At 35.4% G+C, this 21,264-nt stretch overlaps 1 protein-coding gene across 1 annotated transcript in view; it reads left to right on the top strand.

The window, feature by feature from the left end:
• MYO16 (myosin XVI) overlaps nucleotides 1-21,264 on the top strand; it is a 524,958-nt gene that overhangs the window by 205,377 nt on the left and 298,317 nt on the right. Inside the window, exons 10-12 of the mRNA XM_023752474.1 lie at nucleotides 4,942-5,092; nucleotides 12,926-13,036; nucleotides 19,301-19,366. Coding sequence (XP_023608242.1) covers nucleotides 4,942-5,092; nucleotides 12,926-13,036; nucleotides 19,301-19,366 — 328 coding nt within the window. The remainder of the gene's footprint in view (nucleotides 1-4,941; nucleotides 5,093-12,925; nucleotides 13,037-19,300; nucleotides 19,367-21,264) is intronic.

Genomic DNA, 21,264 nt, shown 5'->3' with positions numbered 1-21,264 from the left:
TCAGACCAATTTGAGGTAAACACGGACCTAGAAGGAGGTGGCTGTATTCCTGGATCAATCTTCTTTCCTACTGTAGCTCTCTGTTATTGTAATAAACTCACTGTTTCTTCCTTTCATAAATCCTTTAAAATTGGTGATTTTTTGTATTTAATGAACTGTCTTTCTAGTTTCTAACCGAACTATCAAACCGCTGCTTTATTAATATGCAAAACCTCTTTAAATCTCCAGAAAAAATGAGATTATTTAGATAAGGAAAGATATATAAGGAAATATTTTATAGATGTGAGGGTGGGTTTTTAGGTGTAGGCAGTGTGGCATGGTGGTTAAGAACACAAGCTCTGGAGCTCAAATCTCAACTCAACTACTGCATGCTATGTGTCCAGACCAAGTTCTTCTAGGTGGCCCTCAGTTTACTCCTCTATGAATAGATATAAAAATAGTGCCTACTTTATAATGTTGTTTTCAAATAAAGAGTGAATATGTGTAGAGTACTTAGACTATCACACATTAAATACCACATAATTATTTAATGTTTTGCAGCAGCTCACTTAAAATATAGAAAATTTAGGAAAACCCACAACTGTCTTCAAATATCTAAAAGGCTCTCCTGTCAAAGAAGCATAGGGCACACTCTTGGGAGCCCTAAAAATGATGAATACAAGTTTGAGCAGACAGGCATTGTTCTAAAATTGCTCATGGAAGAAATAAGGCTTCTTTGGGAGTTATGGGTATTTTATCACTAGATTCAAAAAGATCTGGATATGAAACTTTTATAAGCATTATAACATTCTCTTTTTACAGTGAATTTTTAAAATTAATAAGCTTACTACTGGGAGGGATATGTGCCCTGGGCACTCTCCACATTCTTGCTCAGTTTGTTAGACTGCAAGGTACATAGTCATATAGTGACTAAGTAGTTGACAGACACCATAGCACTCACCCCCAGAGGAGGGCACTGGCTCGTCTGCTGCTTGGTACAATGTTTGCTGCTTGCTCAAAAACTACTCGAGCCCAGCCGGCATGGCTCAATGGTTGAGCATTCACCTTTGAACCAGGAGATCACGGTTTGATTCCTGGTCAAGGCATATGCCCAGGTTGCAGGCTTAATCCAAGTGTGAGGCATGCAGGAGGCAGCTGATCAATGATTCTCTCTCATCATTGATGTTTCTTTCTAACTCCCTCTCCCTCTCCCTTCCTCTCTGAAATCAATAAAAGTATATATATTTTTTAAAAGTACTTGACTCTTTGCTAGATTTCTCTCCTACAACACAACACCCTGCTTGCATAGGCATCCATTTAAGTCCACTGGTGTTGCCCACTCCTGTCCTTTATGGGACAGGGGGCAAGGAGAATTTGGGCAAACATGAAGCTCTGGATACTGTGTTTGCTGTGAGTAATAAAGTTTTCTGTCTTTGATCCAGGGATCTCTTGTCTTCTGTACCACCCATGAGAGAGTAGCAAGCTAACCTGTCAGAGCTTGTAAGTAGAGTAAAATCCCAAAAACATCACAGTTCTGGACACATATAAATAGCAGGTAACTTTATTGCCTGCTATTACCATAGTCATTGTGCTCAGCCCTTTATGTGTTTTATGTTAGCAATCCCTTACTACAAGCCTTTTTTACAGATTGGTTTTATGGAATGCTTTTATAACTTGCCCAAGGTGGCACAGCCGGACATCGAACTGTGTAGAATTTCTGACTCAAAAACGTATGCTTGTTGCAGCTATACCAGACCATCATGCTGCCTCTTTTTAATATATGTCCCCCACACCTACTTGAAAATATCTTCATTGACTGAAACACTTTAAAGCATCATCATGCAGAGATTAAAGGAAATAAAACTGATTTCACATTTCTGTAACATGTTCTTTAGCTATCTCTGCTTTTCCTCTAGGCCTGACTCTAATGTGGTCATTTATGAGTCTGTCTTTACTCATGCATTCCTAGATTACAATAGAGTTGGATGACAAAGCATAGAGATGGGCTGCAAAACAGTGAGACATTGTGGTTACTGAAAGAAGCCCTTCAAATTCCTCTCTTCCTCCCTATCAAGGTTAAGATACCAAATTGTTTATATTTCTATATACTAACAATCAGCAACTGGAAACTGAAATTTAAAGATACATTTACAATGGCATAAAAACATGGAATACATCAGAATAAGTGTGACAAATTACTTGTAAGATTTTAATGCCACAAAACCATAAAATACTGGTGATAGAAATTAATGAAGATCAACATAAATGGAGAAGTATACATGTGCTTAGGAATGACAAAATTTAACATTGTTAACATGTAAATTTTCCCCAAATTGATTTATCAAATGAATGCAAAGCTAATCAAAGTCCCAACAGGCATGTTTATAAAAACTGACAAATAGATTCTAAAATTTATGTAAGAATGCTAATAACCACAAATATTCAAAATAATTTTTATAAAGGAAAAGTTGGAGACTCACATTACCTGATTTTAAGCATTACTCTGAAGGTTCATTAATCAAAACAGTATAATATTGGTGTAAGAATAGACTATTATATCAATGAAATGCAATGGATTGTCCTAAAATAGACCCACACATGTATGGTCAATTGATTTCTAACAAAGATGTTCAGGTAATTGGTTGGGGAAAGATGCTCTTTTCAGAAATGATACTGGAACATTTGAACAGCCATATGAAAAAAAAGAACCACAACTCATATATAGCACCATATATAAAAAGTCACTCGCAATGAATAATAGACCTAAATGTAAAACATAAAAATCTAAAATTTTTGGAAGAAAACCTGGGAGAAATCCATGTTCATCTTGGGTTCAGAATAGAATTCTTAAATAAGATATAAGAATTACAGACCATAAGAGAAAAAAATTCTTTAAAACACACTATTAAAAATTGAAGACAGCCCAGCCAGTATTGCTCAGTGGTTGAGCTTCTACCTATAAACCAGGAGGTCACGTTTTGCATCCTATTTAGGGCACATGCTTGGGTTGCAGGCTCGGTCTCCAGTGGGTGGCATGCAGGAGGCAGGCAATCACTGATTCTCTCTCATCATTGATGTTTCTATTTCTCTCTCTCTCTCATTTCCTCTCTGAAATCACTAACAAAATATTTTTACAAAAATGAAGACAAGACACAGTCTGGGAGAAAATATTTGCCAAGTATGTATATGATAAGGGAATTGAATCCAAATATATAAACTCAAGAACTTGACAACAAAGAACCAGTGAAAAATAGTCAAAAGACTTGAACATGCACTTTACCAAAGAAGACATACTTATGTCAAATAAGCACATTGAAATGCAAAGTAAAACCACAGTGAAAAGCCACTAACACACTTACTAGAATTGATTTTTAAAAAGTATTGGTAATTGTATACCTGAAATCTATGTAATTTTATTATCCAATGTCATTTCAATAAATTCAATAAGAAAAAAAATATTGGCAATGATGTGAAGCAAGTGAAACTCCAACATATTGCTGGGAAGTGCCAAATGGTACAGCCACTTTGGAAACTGTGTGGTTTTTCCTAGATATTTAACCAAGATAAATGAAAGCATATGTCTGCACACATTCCTGTATATGGATGTGTATAGAAGCTCCACTCACATTGACAAAAACTGGACACAACCCAAATCTTTGGTGAATGGTTAGCCAAAGGGTAGTACATCCTGCAGTAGAATACTACTCAGCAATAAAAAACAAAGCTATTGCTATATGCAGCAATGTGAATCTCATGAGTTAGCCAAAGTGTAGTACATCCTGCAGTAGAATACTACTCAGCAATAAAAAACAAAGCTATTGCTATATGCAGCAACATGAGTCTCAAAAACATTGTTAGTTAAATGTAGTCATACACAAAAGTCTACATACTCTGACCGCTTTCATATGACATTTTGGAAAGGGCGACAGTAAGTATCAGTGGTTGCAAGGGCCAGGAGGCAAAGGAGGATAATCGACTCTGAAGGGTGATCACAAAGAGACACAGGGGAGTGATAGAAATTCTATGTATTGCTGATTAGGTTGGTCACACCATTAAATGTATATATACAATTCAAAACAGATTGATTGTAACTCTACAATGTGTGAGTTTTACTATATGTAAATATAACTCAAGAAATTGGAATTTTTAAAAAGCCAAAATAGGTGTACTGCGCTTCAATTAGAACCGCAACTACTATTGTAGACTACATGAAATAATTAGGTTTACATATATTGCACCTGATTAACTATATATGTATTTCTGCTTGTATGATAACATTTAGGAAAATATATTTTAAAATCTAAATATAAAAATGTTATAATGAAAATTCAACTTTTAGATGTGTTTACTTTCTATGAACATTACAGCATTTCTTTGGGCAATGCAGTCTAGAGCATAACAAAACCATGAAGTAACTTTTATTTTATTTTTTGGCTAGATTGAGCTGTATAGAAATAATAAAACATTATTTTGTTAATATTGCAATCTTATGCACATCACTTCTCTCTTAGTACCCTATTGTTATTTAGTTACAAACTCTATTGCCCACAATGCTATATTTTAAATCCTATATGTACAGCATTTTAATTAATTGTATAGTTTTGCCTTTACTTGTTTATTATTCAGTTTCACATTGAAATATCTTTCCTAGTTTAGTCAGGTGTGTCAACCTTAGCTTTTAAATTGCTTATTGATTTATCTATTATAGTCATACATACATTTGTAAATATATTCTTCTCAAGTTGAACATATTTTTCTTTTCAATGTGAAATTGAATGAACTTCAGAGCTAGTAGAAAGGCTTACAGATTTCCCATTGTCTTTTTTTTCCTACAGTATTGAGAAACTGTTTCCGTCTTGAATAAAACAACTATCTATAATTGAGATGTCCTGTTGTGGTAATTTCTGATTTATATAGCCATGTTGGAAGAAGACTAATTCTAGTATTGATTATTTCCTGTAGCAGTCCCCTGGTGTGGCCAATTGCCAAGCAAGACAGTTTGTTGGAAAAAGACATTATGTTTAAAGATGCAACAAAAGGCCTATGCAAGAAACAGTCCCAGGACAGCTCTCCTGAAAGCGCCACTGTGAATGGCCCCGCCAAGCCTGAGCAGGTAATTACACCCCATGTGCGTCTGCTAGTATTGTGTCCTGTTATGTCCCAAAACAAACACCCACTGATTTCCATTCAAAGAAACTTTAGTGAAAGCATAGGTTAGTATTTTAAAATTTTTATTTATGAAATGTTGTTGTGTTTTACTGTCCATTAACAAACATACTGCTATTGTGTTTTAGAAAGATTTGAATTTACTGTCGTTTTAAAAAATTAATTCTCACCAGAGGATATTTTTTTCCTTTTCATTGATTTTTTTAGAGAGAATGGAAGGGAGGGAGAGAGACAGAGACAGAGAAGCATGGATGTGAAAGAGACACATCGATTGGTTGCCTCCCACACACGCTTTGGGGCTGGGGATTGAGCCTGAAATCGAGGTACGTGCCCTTGACTGGAATCAAACACGTGACCCTTTAGTCCAGGGGTGGGCAAACTTTTTGACTCGAGGGCCACAATGGGTTCTTAAACTGGACCGGAGGCCGGAACAAAAGCATGGATGGAGTGTTTGTGTGAACTAATATAAATTCAAAGTAAACATCATTACATAAAAGGGTACGGTCTTTTTTTTTTTTTTAGTTTTATTCATTTCAAACGGGCCGGATCCGGCCTGCGGGCCATAGTTTGCCCACGGCTGCTTTAGTCCTTGGGCCAACGCTCTAACCACTGAGAAAAACCAGCTAGGACTTGAATTTACAGTTTGGACTTATTTATCAGGATTGCAAGCTCAGCCAATATATTAATTCCTGAATATTCCTAGTTCTTTGATTGGTCATCATTTTAATAATTGTTTCCTTCAAATAGCCAAATATTATCCACAATAAGACAAACCAATCAGAATCATTTATTCTTAAAAGTAACTGTGATGTTGTATTGTGTATATATCTATGTGCATATGTGCATATTCCAGTGCCCGAGTTATGTGAGATCATTTTGATAAGCTTGGAGTTACAAAATTTAATGTATTTGATGTTATCATTTTCATAGAAATAAATGATTTGTATATGCGTTGTGTTTTATAAGTGGTAGAGTATTTTATAAATGGTAGAATAATCCTTGAAATGTCTTGTTTCAATGTATCTAATTATGAATATTTTAAAGGTATTTTAACCTTTCTAAAGACTTTTCAAATTTTCTTCATCTCATTAATTTCTATTTTAAAATAACTAAAACAGCAAAACATTGGAAATACTTTTGAATTTTATTAGGCATATTCATCTTCTCAAGCTACCATAACATAAAACCACAAACTGGGTGGCTTAAACAGCACTAAATCCAGGTGCTGGCTGAGCCTGTTTTTGGAGAAAGCCCTCTTCCTGGATTGCAGATGGCTGCTTTGTCACTGTGTCCTCAGATGGTGGAGATGAGAGAGAGAGAGAGAGAGAGAGAGAGAGAGAGAGAGAGAGAGAGAGAGACTCTCTGGCATCTCTTATAATGATACTAACCCTGTGGGATCAGGGTCCCACCTAACCCATACCCTCATTTAACTTTTATTATCTCCTAAAACCCTGTCTCCACATGCAGTCACATTGGCAGCAAGAGCCTCGACATATGAATTGTGGGGAACACAATGCAGTCCATAGCAGTAGGCAAATTGAACGTTAGGAAAATTTAAGGCCAAGTTGTTTCTTAACTTTCTTAAGGGTCTTATGAGCTTCCTGTAACTTTAGGTACATATAACTAAGTAAAAACATTTACTTTGAAAAGGCTACATATATTCTGATTCCACTACTTGACATTCTAGAAAAGAGAAAACTATGGAGACAGTAAAATGGTCCGTGGTTGCCAGCAGTTGTGTGGAGGAGGAATGACTAGGAGGAGCACAGAGGGTTTTTAGGGCAGAGAAACTACTGCCTACGATACTATAGTTGTGGCTACATGTCATTACTCATTTTTAAAAACCCACACAATATACAACACCCAGAGTAAGCCCTGATGTAAGCTAGGGATATTGGGTGATTATGATGTATCATTTGCTTCATCTATAGTAACAAATGCTGCACTCAGTGGGGATGTTGATAACTGGGCAGACTATGTGTGTCGGGCCAGAGGTATATGGGAAATCTCTATACTTTCCTCTCAATTTTGCAGTGGATCTAAAACTGTTCTAAAAAACTAAGGTCTTTAAAATAAATGAAAAGACATTCACACCGTAATGTCACATATAATCTTTTTATACTTAATAAGCAGAATGACTTTTCTTTTTTAATATAAGCTCTTTGTAATTGCATCCTAGACATGAAAAGCGGTTGTAACCATATTCTGTTTATTTGGTACTAAAGAGGGAATAGCTTATTCAGGTTTTAGGTTTGTATATTATCTATTTAATATTCACCCATGTCTTCCACTGTGGGCATTACGTTGTCATATGTTCTTGCCATGAGGTGCATCGGTGATTCTTTCCAGAGGATGAACAGATGAAGAATCCTGCCTGGATCATACATTTATATCCCATAGGAGGGATTTAGAAAAGACCTGTTAAAGCAGTAACATTCTGATTAACACTTTAAAGAGAAATACATAATGTAGAAAAAAATTTTGAATTGAAACAAAGGCCACAGCGTCTCTCCTTCCAGGATTTTGAAAAATGTAGGTCATGTCAAATGGTAACTGTATAAATGAATAGTCAAGGCTTGATTTAAATTTTTAAAATATATATTTTTATTGACTTCAGAGAGGAAGGAAATAGAGAGAGAGAGATAGAAACATCAAGATCAGACAGAATCATTGATAGGCTGCCTCCTAGGTGCCCAGCACTGGGAATTGAGCCTGCAACCCGGGCATGTGCCCTGACTGAGAATTGAACTGTGACCTCCTGGTTCATAGGTCTTCACTCAGCCACTGAGCCGTGCAGGCTGGGCTGATTTAACTTTTTATGGTTCTGATAATCACCAACATTAACAATTGCTATTATAACATCTGTGAGAATGTAGAATTTTTCTAAAGTAGCTTTAAAATTTGTAAGACATTTTTCCTTCTTTTTCAGTTTTGTTTTGTTATCCCCTCCTCTCTCATGCCCCGTCCTCTTCTCTTCTATTTTTAGTTTCCTACTTTCCTACAGTCTTTTCTCCCATCTTTCCTTTGAGAATAGTTGAGGCCTAAAATTAGGTCAAATTTTTATTCCATTTAGTGAAGGCATGTTATCCTGGGAGAAAAGAGAGAGGATGATGGAGTCATACAGATTTGTTCTGGTTTAGGGCTGCTGCTGGAACTCTCAACTATGGAAATTCTTTAACCTCAGTAAGTCCCGTCTGTGCAATGGATACATAACACTGACCTTATATGGCTGTTAGAAAGATGACAAAAGATTAAGGCTGTAAGGTGACAGCATTTTGCCAAGAGTAAAATAAAAACTCAGCAAGATGTATTCATTATTTTATTATTATTTGTATAGACTGTCTATTAGGTTTGGCTAGAGTGGTTGAATCCTCTGTTCACTAATTTATCTGCTCTTGATTTATGTAAATCAAGTCAACATATCAACCAGGTTTTATTTTCAGTGTAAATATAGGTTTTTTTTTAGAATATAATAATACAAAATAATACTGTATATTGGTTAACATTTCAAAGCTGAAAAATGCTTTCACTTGCATTATTTTAACCTTCAAAATACCACTATGAGCAAGTTATTACACACTTTTAATACTTATACTTAAATTTCAAACTGAATTTAAAGTGACCAAACTTAAACTCAAGAAGCAAAAGCAAATGACCTAGAACCACCTGTTTCTTTTACTCTGCGGCCAGGGCTCTTCTGAGGACAGCGCAGCTCTGGCTCCTCTTCTCTCTGGCGTGCTGCTCGCTTCTGTGAGTAGGAGAGAGAGTTTGCATTCCGTGGCTGCATGGGCAGGATAGGGGTTTCAAAGATTGGAGGGAATTCTCTTTCTAGAGTCCACAGGTACACCAACATCCACAGACACAAAAATATAAATCCTTAGCCAAACAAGGCACAGTGAGTGTAAGGACCTAACACATTTCACTACGAAACATCTAACAGAATAACAAAGGCAAGGAAAAGGCCGTTTACAGGTAAACGATGTGCATGCATCGTAATGGGCTTCAGCCCTGGGAGATTCAGTACAAAGTGTTATCAGATTAATGCCCTTTTCCCTGTTATGACCATCCTAGTCACTTAGGTTTTTTTCTTTTTTGTTATCATTATTTTCTTTTTTCTCCTCATTCATGCACACTTGGTTCTTTCCTCCTAATCTGCCTTCCCAACAATCTTGATGCCCTTATCCCATTTGTCAAACCATCTCTTCTGTCCACGGGTTTTCTAGTTCCTGAGTATGTTCTACTAACTTCCTGCAGAGCAAAATTACCAGCCACCGAACAGCACAGCAAAGTCGACAGCGCTCAGAGCAGTGTTGACAAGTGGAGACAGGGAATCAGGGAATTAAAATATTTTCCAATTTACATTTCCTTTGGATCTCGAAACATTTCTGAAAGTGTACCCTGAATTTTGTCCACTTGGTGTTCTAGATCTCTGCTTTTGGAAATATATGTGGAGAGATATATAATGGTTAGTTTCTATGTCTTCAGAAGAACCAAGATGGTGAATTCTAGAGAGGATGTTATTTTTTTTACCTATTTATTCCATCTATTTTTTGACTATGGTAATACTTATTTGGCAGACATTGATAGTGTACACTATTGAGTTTACAACTATAACATAAAAATATTTACAGACATGTTTTTCTTCTTTCTACTTGTTATCAGCTGCCACAGAACTTTTGAACTCTTTATAAAAAATGTATCTTTTTGACAACCTTGCTTAAGATTGATTATCAAAGCTTCCTTCCTAATCATTTTGGTATCTTGGTATGATAAATAGAAGGAATTCTTCCCTTGATCTAATGTAACACTGTATTTGTCACAGTTCGTTACTATAAACAGACAAGGGAGTCTTCACATTTTTATTGTCCGCCTAGTATATTCTCTAACTCATGCAACAGCTGTGCCACTGAAGATGAAAAACCCTCAAGAATACCAGGGAGATGTCTGCAATAGCTCCTCTAGGCTTGTCAGAACAAATGGGGAACTTCTGTTGGTGCTAGTCATGCTGTTCCTGAATATGCATGCAGAGATTTGCATTGAGCTCATTAAAGCTGTGGTTATCAGAGGAGTATTATCTCAGTGTAAATTATTACTTCCAGAGATAAACAAATCTTGCTCTTGATTTTTCTTCTTTTTATTATTTCTTTGGGAGTTAAATATGAATGTTAACTTGTGTGAGACTTTTGTCTTATCATTGCATTGTTCAAAGTTGTTGCAGACATATTTTTGGCTTATCTCTTGTTATGCATGGATATGTATATATTTGTGCATTAATTTTGTGTGTGTATGTATGCATGCACCGGGTGAAAGAGGTGAAGGGATTAAGAAGTATAGATTGGTAATTACAAAATAGTCATGGGGATGTAAAGTACAGCATAGGAAATACAGTCAATAATGTTGTAACAATTATGTATGGTGCCCATTGGATACTGGAAATATCAGGGGGGATACTTTATAAAGTATATGATTGTCTAACCACTACGCTGTACACCTGAAACTAATACAAAATAATATTGAATGTAAAATGTGTTTAAATTTTTTTTAGAAAGTTAAAAAAAAAGATCTCACAGGAAGATATACCCCTGGGATTTAAACATCATTCTCCCAGATGAATACAAACAATTGATGTCTTAGGCTTAGATGAACTTGAAGTTTTCAGTATTCCAGCACTCAGATCAGTGTGTAAGATTTTGACCTGAATTAGCATGACCATTGAAGAAGCAGAAAGGAAAACTACCGAGGGGATAGGCAGAGGCAGTTATCACTGCTTGATTTTCATGCTTCTCTAAGAACTGTTAGTCTCAGCAGCACTTTGGGCCTGTGACTCTTCAAAGTGGAACTAAATATATAAAGTTAAAAAAAACATATTACACAATCCCCGAATTGATTTTGACAACCCAGAAAGTATTAGGAGAGCTGAGACATGATGACTTCTATTCAGCAACAAGTATCAGTTTTTATACTGTTCTTGAACTATGTAAGTCCATATTTCTGACACTATCAAAGACTCAAAGCTGTGCTTCTAACCTCAAGTTAAATGTCTAATTTTAGTAAGACTTTGTTATACTAGTATGTCCTTTGTTAATTCTGAAAGATATTTGAGACGTTTTATTATTTAAATCCTACAAAAAACAAAATAAACTGAAGGTGTTGGCTGAGTGTGTGCATGTTGTGGGAGAGGAGGAGGCTTGTTCCTGACATTCTGAGGTCTGGAATATTTTACAAATTAATTTTAAATAAATAAGCATGTTCTTATTGGATTATCGTGTTTGCCACTTATACAAATGGTTGTCTTTCCAATGCAAGAGAGCCTGCTGCCATGACTCCCTTCCAACTGGAAGATATAACAATCCACTCTTCTGAGTATGTGAAATTCTCAGTAAAGAATTTGGGTTTCTATTATTAATGCATTAGGATTAACAGTCTTGGATAACCATGATCTGAATTTAAGAACTCATGGGAAAGATTGCATTTTTGAAAATAACCACTCATGTCAGAGAAAGAGCCCTAAATTTAGCTTTTAAAAATGTGTAATATTTTTTACTCTATAAACATTTAGCTGAACAGTAATATTTAGGGATCAACTTATTTAGTGATGGTACATCCAATAGTTAAATGTATAATACAAATATAAAATGTAAATACAAATATGCATTCTAATTATAAAAATAAATTTACTGTTATTACAAATTAACTATGGCATTCTGCCTGTGTGGCTCAATTGGTTGTGCATCATCCCATGAACCAAGAGGTCACCAGATCGATTTCCAGTGGGAGCACATACCCTGGTTTCAAGCTCAATCCTCAGTATGGGGCGTGCAGGAGGTAGCTGATCAATGTTTCTCTCTCAAATTACTAAAAACATATTTTAAAAATATTAGCTATGGGCACCAAAATATTAGCTATGAACTCATAGGAATGTTAATAAGATTATTCTTGTTCTTTTGTTCCTCAGTGTTTCACATGAGAAGAACAAAGTTGTCACATTATATCTAATATTTGCCTTGCAGAGCATATCCTGTGTATATAAAGTTAAAAATTGGCCAGTTTTAAATTATAAAGGCTATATTTTAATCTATTTAAATAATACAAATTTATCTTTGTAATTTTTAATCTTGTCTAATTTTTAAACTGTCATTCTATATTACATTGAATAGGAAAGCATTTTTTCTTGACAGAATTATCTTAATCTCGAAGCTACTTTAATATTAAAAGTATTGTAAAGCAGAATAAAAATCACAAGCCAAAATTCTAGAGTTTACTTTAAAAATCTGGCCTTCTCATAGATGTATGCAGAAACTAAATTCCAGGCAGATCGCTTCCATGCCAACAACAGTAATTTGAGAGAGAAGTTTTGCTTTAGCTTTGGAAACACTGCAAATACGTGAGCTTTTTTTCAGCTGCTTGTCTCACAAAGGACTTAGCACAGTTTAGAGCTGTCTAAATTGTAAGTAGGGACTATGAAGGATCAACCTGCTGAAATGATTTTGATAGACTTAATGTCTTTGAAGGATGTAATCTGACATTCGATGTGTGTTTGTGTGTGTGTGTGTGTGTGAATGCACTCCTGGGTATGCAACAGAAATTCTCATCTGAATGTATTTTTCTATGACTGTTGAATTTTTTTGTTTCTTATAAGTGAGCCATTTCATCTTTTAATAACAGTTTCAAACTCATGTGGTTTTTAAACTTTTGACATGTAATTGAAATAGAACATCCAACTGTGAAGAAAGTTGATTGCAAAGCAATTAGAATTGATCTTTCTTATTTTTTCTCCCAGGTCAAGCTAATGCCTCCTGCTCCAAATGATGACCTAGCAACACTCAGTGAGCTCAACGATGGCAGCCTGCTTTATGAAATTCAAAAGCGCTTTGGGAACAATCAGATATACGTAAGTGCCTTTGAAATTGCCTTTTGCACTGCATTTGTCTTGCAGCATATTTTTACTCTTCAGTGCTGCAAATATTACAGGTAATGGATTTATCGTTGCTTCTGGTCATGTGATGGCTGACAGTGGATTTCTCCAGAGCTTAGGGTGATTCTTCTGATGCAATTCTAAGGCAAGTTCAGCAAATTCCAAATTTCAGAGTTGTTAACTGAAAGTTAATATCCTGAGGGTAGACAACTTTCTTGTAATGCTTGCTGTGGAAGATCTTGCTTGAACCATCAGATCTGCTAATCACTTTTGAAAATGTTGTTTGTTTCATTTATTTAATGTAGCCTTCTACATCTGGAAAAGGGAAACTAAAGATGAGAAGTTAATTATGCAAGGAAAACGGCCTCCCTATTTGCATGAAATGATAAGCTATTGTTCCTCTAAATTATCAGGAAATATCTTTGTAAAGTAAATAATGTATACAGGGATATTTGATAATAGGATATAAATATATGGCTCAGATGACAAACAGCATGGAGAATTTATTTGCTGTGGTTCTTCCTTGCTTTATATGTGTGAATTCTACCAATACTAGTAATAATTTAGACACCATGTGATCTCATATCTTAATCTCTTTCTCTCTCTCCTTGATTTTGTTATATTCAACTCAGAGCAATTCAATCAGAATATCTATAGTGAAATCTGATTATTCACACGTCTGCTATCTCTTTTTGACAACATCCTTTTTTTCTAGTCTGCTGAGAAATTGATTAAGTAATTTTCATGGAAATATGAAGTCTGTGATTCCTTTATAAGTCATCAATTGTCAGGTGCTGATTAGCTTATGAAAATTCAATGCAGCATTTTAATGCTTGGATAAATTGCCTGCCACTGTAAATACACTTAGAATTAAATACCTCTTTTAAAATTAATGGAATTGAGTCATTGGCATAAAGTGGAGAAAACCGATTATGTTGGTCTGTTATTACTCTGTTACTTGTGTAATATTTTTATTCCATTTTATTCTCCTTCCCTATCATTGTGTTGATTCTTGTTTTTAGCTTCTTAGTAATATCAGATGACCACTGCTCAAATTCTTTCTTTTTTTTTTTCTTTTCTATAAACCTTTAAGAATGCATTGAAACCTCAATGGCTGAATTTCTTTTAAGAAATGTCTTTATTGCCCTTGCTGTTTTGGCTTAGTGGATAGAGTGTCAGCCTGTAGACCAGCGGTTCTCAACCTGTGGGTCATGACCCCTTTGGCGGTTGAATGACCTTTTCACAGGGGTCACCTAAGACCATCGGAAAACACATATATAATTACATATTGTTTTTGTGATTAATCACTATGCTTTAATTATGTTCAATTTGTAACAATGAAATTGGGGGTCACCACAACATGAGGAACTATATTAAAGGGTTGCAGCATTAGGAAGGTTGAGAACCACTGCTGTAGACTGAAGGTTCCTGGGTTTGATTCCAGTCAAGGGCACATGCCCGGGTTGAGGGCTCGATCCTCAATGTGGGGAGTGCAGGAGGCAGCCAATCAATGATTCTTTGTCATCATTGATGTTTCTATCTCTCCCTCTCCCTTCTTTTCTGAAATCAATAAAAATATATTTTTTAAAAAGAGGCTTGACCAAGCATGTTCTAATCTTAAATAACAAATACTTCCTACCTGTTTATCTGAGTCATGGCTCTAATTCCTCCACACAGTGGACCATCTTCATAGATACTCTCTGCTCTCTGGAAAATCAGAATTAATGTCCCCTGATTTGCTAAAGTTCACATAAAATATAAATTTGCCACTGTGTGAGGCATGGGTTTCCTATTTTCTGTACTTGAAATATTGAAGAGCTAAATTGTCTAGGAACAATTTTGTGATGAGCGTTCTTTGTTATGGTTTGAATTCACCCTTATGGATAGACAAGCAATTTAAACATTATTGATTGAATGGTAATAAGTGATTCTCAAAGTGTATCCTATGCACCATTGGATACATGGACCTTTATTAGCAATCTTCAATGAGAGTAAGCATTTAGAAGCTCATAGCAATTTGATGGTTTAATTTCCTTCTGTTGAATCTAATAAGAATCAAGGTTTTTATTTTGTATGTCTTTGTCTTTTTCAATTTTATTTGTCCAGGAATTCATCTTTATTATGTTTTACAAAAGTATTGGTCCATGATGAATTGGAAATAAAAACAAGTGTTTCTTTCCCACAAATATAAAGGCACTAGTTTAATAGATGTCTCAAAATTCAAATATTCAAATTCCAGAGTCTGATCTTGACACACCCTCCTAACATGTCCCTTCTCTAGCTTCTCGCAGCACAATTAATGGCATCCCCTTTCTTCCAGCTTTCAGGCCAAAGTGCTGTAAGAGTATTAATGTGCTTTTCTTCCATATCCCATATCTGATTTTACTGCAAATATCATCAGCACTTCCTTCAAAATATGCACAGAACATGACTTCTACTTCTGCCACTGGCCCATCAGAGCCAAGATAAAATATTTCATCTGAATTAATTGCTTGACAAGGATTTTCATCCTTTTTTTGGCTATAGTCTGATTTGTTATATAAGATGATCTTTCAAAATAATCTGTAAATTGCTCTTTTAACTAAGTGTACAGCATTTCATTTAGCTATCAAATTGGGAAGTTTCCATACAGTCTCTAGCAGTAGGAAGTTCCCACATCATCAAACAGAAAATGAATTGCAGAGGATGAGACATCTGCTTGCTGGGAAATGCATAGAGTAAAGGCATTGCCTTTCCCAAACAATTATTGTCAACAGTCACAGAGAGAATAGAAGATGCAATCACATCTCTTCATGGATGGCTGATAAGTATGCAAGCGATACTCTCTTCACAAACACACTAGTGGAACTTGAGACTCATAAAGAAAAGAAACCCTACAAAACAAAAATAAATTCTGTAACATCTCATTAGCCAAGTCTAGATCCGTTCCTACGGCTCTATGTATTGTGATTTTCGCCGTAAGTCGGAACCCACCTACATAAGCACCTACATCACTCACATGGAGCACATATACAGCAGTAATGAAGTGAAACAGTAAAAAAAAAATTAAAAGAAAGATAACAATTCCTGACTGTTACTTGTGGTAAATAAATAATAAAAAACATAAAGCTCATATGTACATATGTGGAAATGACGGAACTTTTTTTTTTATAAATAAATGGGAGATGGCGACATAACCATGAAACGACGTACATTGAGTTTGACGTAACCCAAGGACTGTCTGTATTCTCTTTTGTGTTCTTCATCTTTTATTTATCATTTTGTTTCTTGTATTTATTTATACTGTTACTTGTAACACTACTTATCCACTTTTATTCCTATACAATAAACTATTATGTGATTATATCCTAATTTATTAATTGACTCTACAGTTGAGGAACCTTTGAGTCACTTTCACTTTTTGGTTATTATCTATATACTAGGGGCTAAGTGCATGAATTTGTGCACCTTGAAAGGAACTGTGAATTGTGAGGCTGCAGTGGGCACAGGGGCAGGTCTCGGCCCATCTTCTGCGCCCCTGCCCGGCCCCTCCTGCCGTGGCCACCGGTCCCCTGTCTGCCTGCAGCCCCGCTCCTGCCGCTGCTCCCACATGCTGACAGCGCTGGCCTCGCTCACACCTGTTGAGGGCGCAGAGCGATTGGGGCCGGTGCCAGCAGCAAGTGCGAGCGGGGCTGGCGCAGCAATGGCTGCTGCCCGATCCCCTCTCAGGAGCAGGGGAGGTGGAGAATCCCTCAGGGGCAATCTGGGCCAGCAGCCACTGCTTGCACCCACTGACAGCACCGAGTGATCGGGGCTGGCACCGGGTGCTGGCAGCGGGTGTGAGTGGCGGCTCCGGCACAGGCAGTGGGTGCGAATGGGGCTGGCACCAGCAGGTGCAAGCACCGGGTGGGACTGCAGCATGTGGGAGCAAAGAATTTTGAGTAACCACCAGAGGCTTGCCCTGATGACAGTGACCAGCACCCTGCCTTGATCTGGCACCTCCGCTCACCTGCTCCACCATCCAGCCATGGCCGACATCCACCAAATTCCGTTCTGTGCTACCTGCTGTGGATGCCCACCATGTTCTGTGCGTGCCCCCTGGTGGTCAGCGCACGTCATAGCGACCGGTTGTTTTGTTGTTCTGCCGTTCAGTCTATTTGCATGTTAGGGTTATATATATGTAAAATTCTAAGTGACTGTTACAACTGGTCGACCAGTTGCTATGATGCACACTGACCACCAGGGGGCAGACACTCAATGCAGGAGCTGCCCCTTGATGGTCAGTGCGCTCCCACAGCCAACCTCCCGTGGCCCCTCCCCTCGCCCCCTAGCCACTCCCCCATTGGCCCTGATGGGGGACCCAGTCTGCCAACCTCCCTCGGCCCCTCCCCCTGTTGGCCAGTCCTCCAAGATAGGATTCAATTGCCGGCCAGGCCGAGGGACCCCACCATGCATGAATTTGTGCACCGGGCCTCTAGTAAATAATACTGTTATAAACTATCTTATGTCTTTTTGGAGGCATGCATAGATAAGTATTTCTGTGGGGCATTTACCTAGAACTGTCTCATTTTTGTATCCAGGAGAAAAAGGTCTCAATATTTTATCATTCAGCACGTTGTTTGTGGTAGTGATGCCATGTGTAGTTACTTTTTATTTGATTAAGAAAGTTCTATTGAATTAATAGGTTTCATAGTTATTGTTTTTAAATCAAAAGTGGGCATTAAATGTCTTTAAAGTTTTTTTTTCAGCATTTAGTGAGACCATCATGTGACTTTTGTTCTTTACTTCTTAGTAATATGAGTTGATCTTCTAATGTGAAGCCTACATTACATTACTAGAATAAAGTTTATTTGGTTGAAATCTATTATCTGTTGAATGCATTATTGCAATTCAGTTTGTCAATATTTTGCTCAGAATTTTTGCATGTATTTTAATGAGAGAGAATAGCCTGTATTTTTTTTCCAATTTACTAGTTATGTTTTTAATATCAAGCTTATGCAGGCCTCTTAAAGTGAAATGTTTTTTCTTCTGTTATTTTCTTGAATTATTTGTATAAGATTTGTTTATTTTTGTACTTCAATGTTGGGAAGAATTCACCAGAGAGAGAAGTCTAAGTTTTCTTTGTGGAAAGGTATTTTATGTATTTCTCTTACAGATGTTTGCTGATTTTATAGGTATCCATTATTAATTTCTGTCTTAATTTTACCATGATCAGAGAATATACTCTGTGTGACTCAAGTCTTTTAAATGTAATGAAACTAGTCTATGCAGTTTCTGGTAACATTATTCAATTGGTCAACTTGCTGATTATTTATTTCAAAAATTTGTCTGCTTATTCATGAGTTACTAAGAAAAAAAACCTGTTAAAATTCCTCACTATCATTGTGAATTCATGTTTTTCTTCTAACAGCTGTTGCTGCTTCAGATATTTTATCCTAGATTTCAATCTCATAGAAATTTAGACTTGCATATCTTCCTGATTGCTTTATTTTATCATTGTGAAATGTCCCTTTTTATCACTGGTACTGGTTCTTACCTTAAAGTATATTTTCTATTAATTGAGTGTTGCTAAACCACCTTTTTTGCTGTTATTGTTTGAATGGATATTTTGCTTCATACTTTAACTTTTAAATGTATTATCCTTTATATGTAAAGTGTTTTCTCTTTAGAGTAGCACACAGTATTTTAATCCAGTTTATAACCTTTTTTTTTTTTTAAAAAAAATTGAGAGTATTTAGTAGCTTTACATTTGATGCAAGTACTGATGTATTTGGGTTTAAATCTATAATTTATTATTTGGTATCTATTTGTTCCATCTGTTTTATGTGCCTTTACATCTCATTACTTGTCCTTTTAGTTAAAGGTATCTTCATTTCCTTTATCAACTTCTCAGTTATGCATTTTATTATTATTCTATAGCAACATAGAACTCATTACTACCCTGTTTACTTCCTCCATTATATTTTGCTATTTGTTTTAATTTTATATTTTTTTATCCAGTCTGGTTCTCATAAAAACACTTTAAGATTAGTTCTCAGAATCTAATTATTTCACCTTTTTTTGTGTGTTCAGTGGAACAAACATATTGGCTTGATTTTATTTGAATTTCACTTGTCTATTTCTTTATTTATAAAGTTAAAACAATTGACAAAATGTTAAGAGCGTATTTTTTACTTATTCTTCATATTGTAGAGTGATTTTTAACTTTAAATGTGCTATTTATATGGGTCAAACACTATTTATATCTTTTTCCTTTAACAGACTTTCATTGGGGACATCCTCTTACTTGTTAACCCATTCAAGGAGCTTCCAATTTATTCCACCATGGTGAGTATAAAATTTAAAATACCATTTAACAGTGTAGAATAATACTCACCAGACAATCCTGTTTGTATCAAATGACCTATTAAGAAGAAAAATCATAACAATAGGTAAAGTCAAAATTTTCAGAAAGTTCTAAATTAAGTTGTTGCATAATGATTCTCTTCTTCATTTTTAATCTTTAACTATTTTGGCATTCAATTATTCATAATACTAATTTTTAATGTTTTTAACATTTTGAGTGATTTTTTTCCATTTTATACGTTGGCAATTTAAGTCTTCTCTGACTTTTTGAAGTCAATTTTCTAGTAATTCATTATTTGTTTTAATATTTTCAAAGAAATCTCTTGACTTTAAATTTTTTTCAAATGTATATTTATTGTCTGTTCAATTGATTTCTTTTTCTTTTTATTATTTCCTTCTTCTTCCTTTGAGTTTAATTTGATAGTTGTTTAAGTTGTAAAGTTCTGTCATTGATTGTTTGCCTTTCTGAATCCGTATTTGAGGCTTTTTATTTTGCTTTCAGCACAACTTTACTAAATTCTACATCTTTGATATTTCACAATTTTATTATTCAGTTAAAGATATCTGTTTCCTATTATGAGTTTTTTCTTTGTTGTTTGAATTTTATAAAAATATAAACTTATTTTTTTCTATTTTCTACATTGCTTCACTTTAATCTACATTCTGGTTAGTAGAATGACTAGGTTAATTCTCTCTTCTATTGTTTTGAAACTACAGTTAAAACCATATTAAAATTGAAACCTCACTTAAAACCATATTAAAATTATCAATATTAAAATTTTTATTTTATACATAGAGATTTCATTTGTCTGATGAAAATTTTGTTTTGCCACCTATTTTCTTAAACATGTTAAAATTTATTTTAAAATATGTCCCAATAACTCTAATAATGATATCATTATTAATCTAGTAGCTCTAATACTAGATAATAGCATCTCTAATCTAATCTAATTATAGTATCTAATGATATCTAGGTGTGTTTGTGTGTGTGTGTGTGTGTGTGTGTGTGTGTGTGTGTGTGTGTATTTGTCAATTGGTTTGCATTACATGGGTGTTATTTACTGACAGTCCTGGAAAATGTTGTTTGAATACTGAACCTTTTATTTATAGAGGCTGGGATGGTATTACCTTCTTCCAAAGAAATTTTGATGTTTTTTTGTCCTAGTGGATAGATAAAGTATAGCAGATGGTCTTGACTCTGGTAGAGTTCTTTTACTTCGTGTTTGCCCTTGTGCATAAGCCAGGCCCCCTTAAAGGTCTCAATTGAGAAATCGGGATGATGTCCACCAAGGCTTTCCTTTGTTACTAAGACCTGAACTTGAAATTGTGTCTTCCTAGCAGTGTTAAACTGCCAAAATCTCTGCTTAACTCTTTAGACACTTACATTTAGTTTCTATGAGGCCTCTGAGCTTTATTCTGCAAAGTGGTAATGTGCTATGAGAAAAAGTTAGGCAGAAGATCCCGTTTGGTTCAGTGCATTTTGATATTCTCTAAGATCTTTATTCCTTAAGTCTTTGCTGCTTTGGTGATCTTCAGAGGCCTCCAATTAGGAGTTTAATTTGTATTTTTATCCAGTTCTATATTATTAGTTGTTCATGGCAAGATCATTAGTCTGTTTCCAACTACTTTATTATAGCTACAATAAAATAGGCCATTTCTATTTTTATTGCATTGGTGTCAGAAGATCATTTGCCTTCAAATATCTAAGTTTGGTTAAAATTGCATTATTTTTAATTCTGTAATATATATATTATTTAGCTGTATTGTTCCTGGTGTATGTTATAGTGTCACATTTAATTGTAGAGCGAACAAGAATCTTATGGTGAGACAAAAGCGAGTTTTAAGTAATTCAGTTATATAATTTAGATGCTTCCATGGAT

Source organism: Myotis lucifugus, unplaced genomic scaffold (genome assembly GCF_000147115.1).
Source record: "Myotis lucifugus unplaced genomic scaffold, Myoluc2.0 scaffold_33, whole genome shotgun sequence".
Classification (NCBI taxonomy): domain Eukaryota; kingdom Metazoa; phylum Chordata; class Mammalia; order Chiroptera; family Vespertilionidae; genus Myotis; species Myotis lucifugus.
This window is presented reverse-complemented; position numbering and strand designations above follow the sequence as displayed.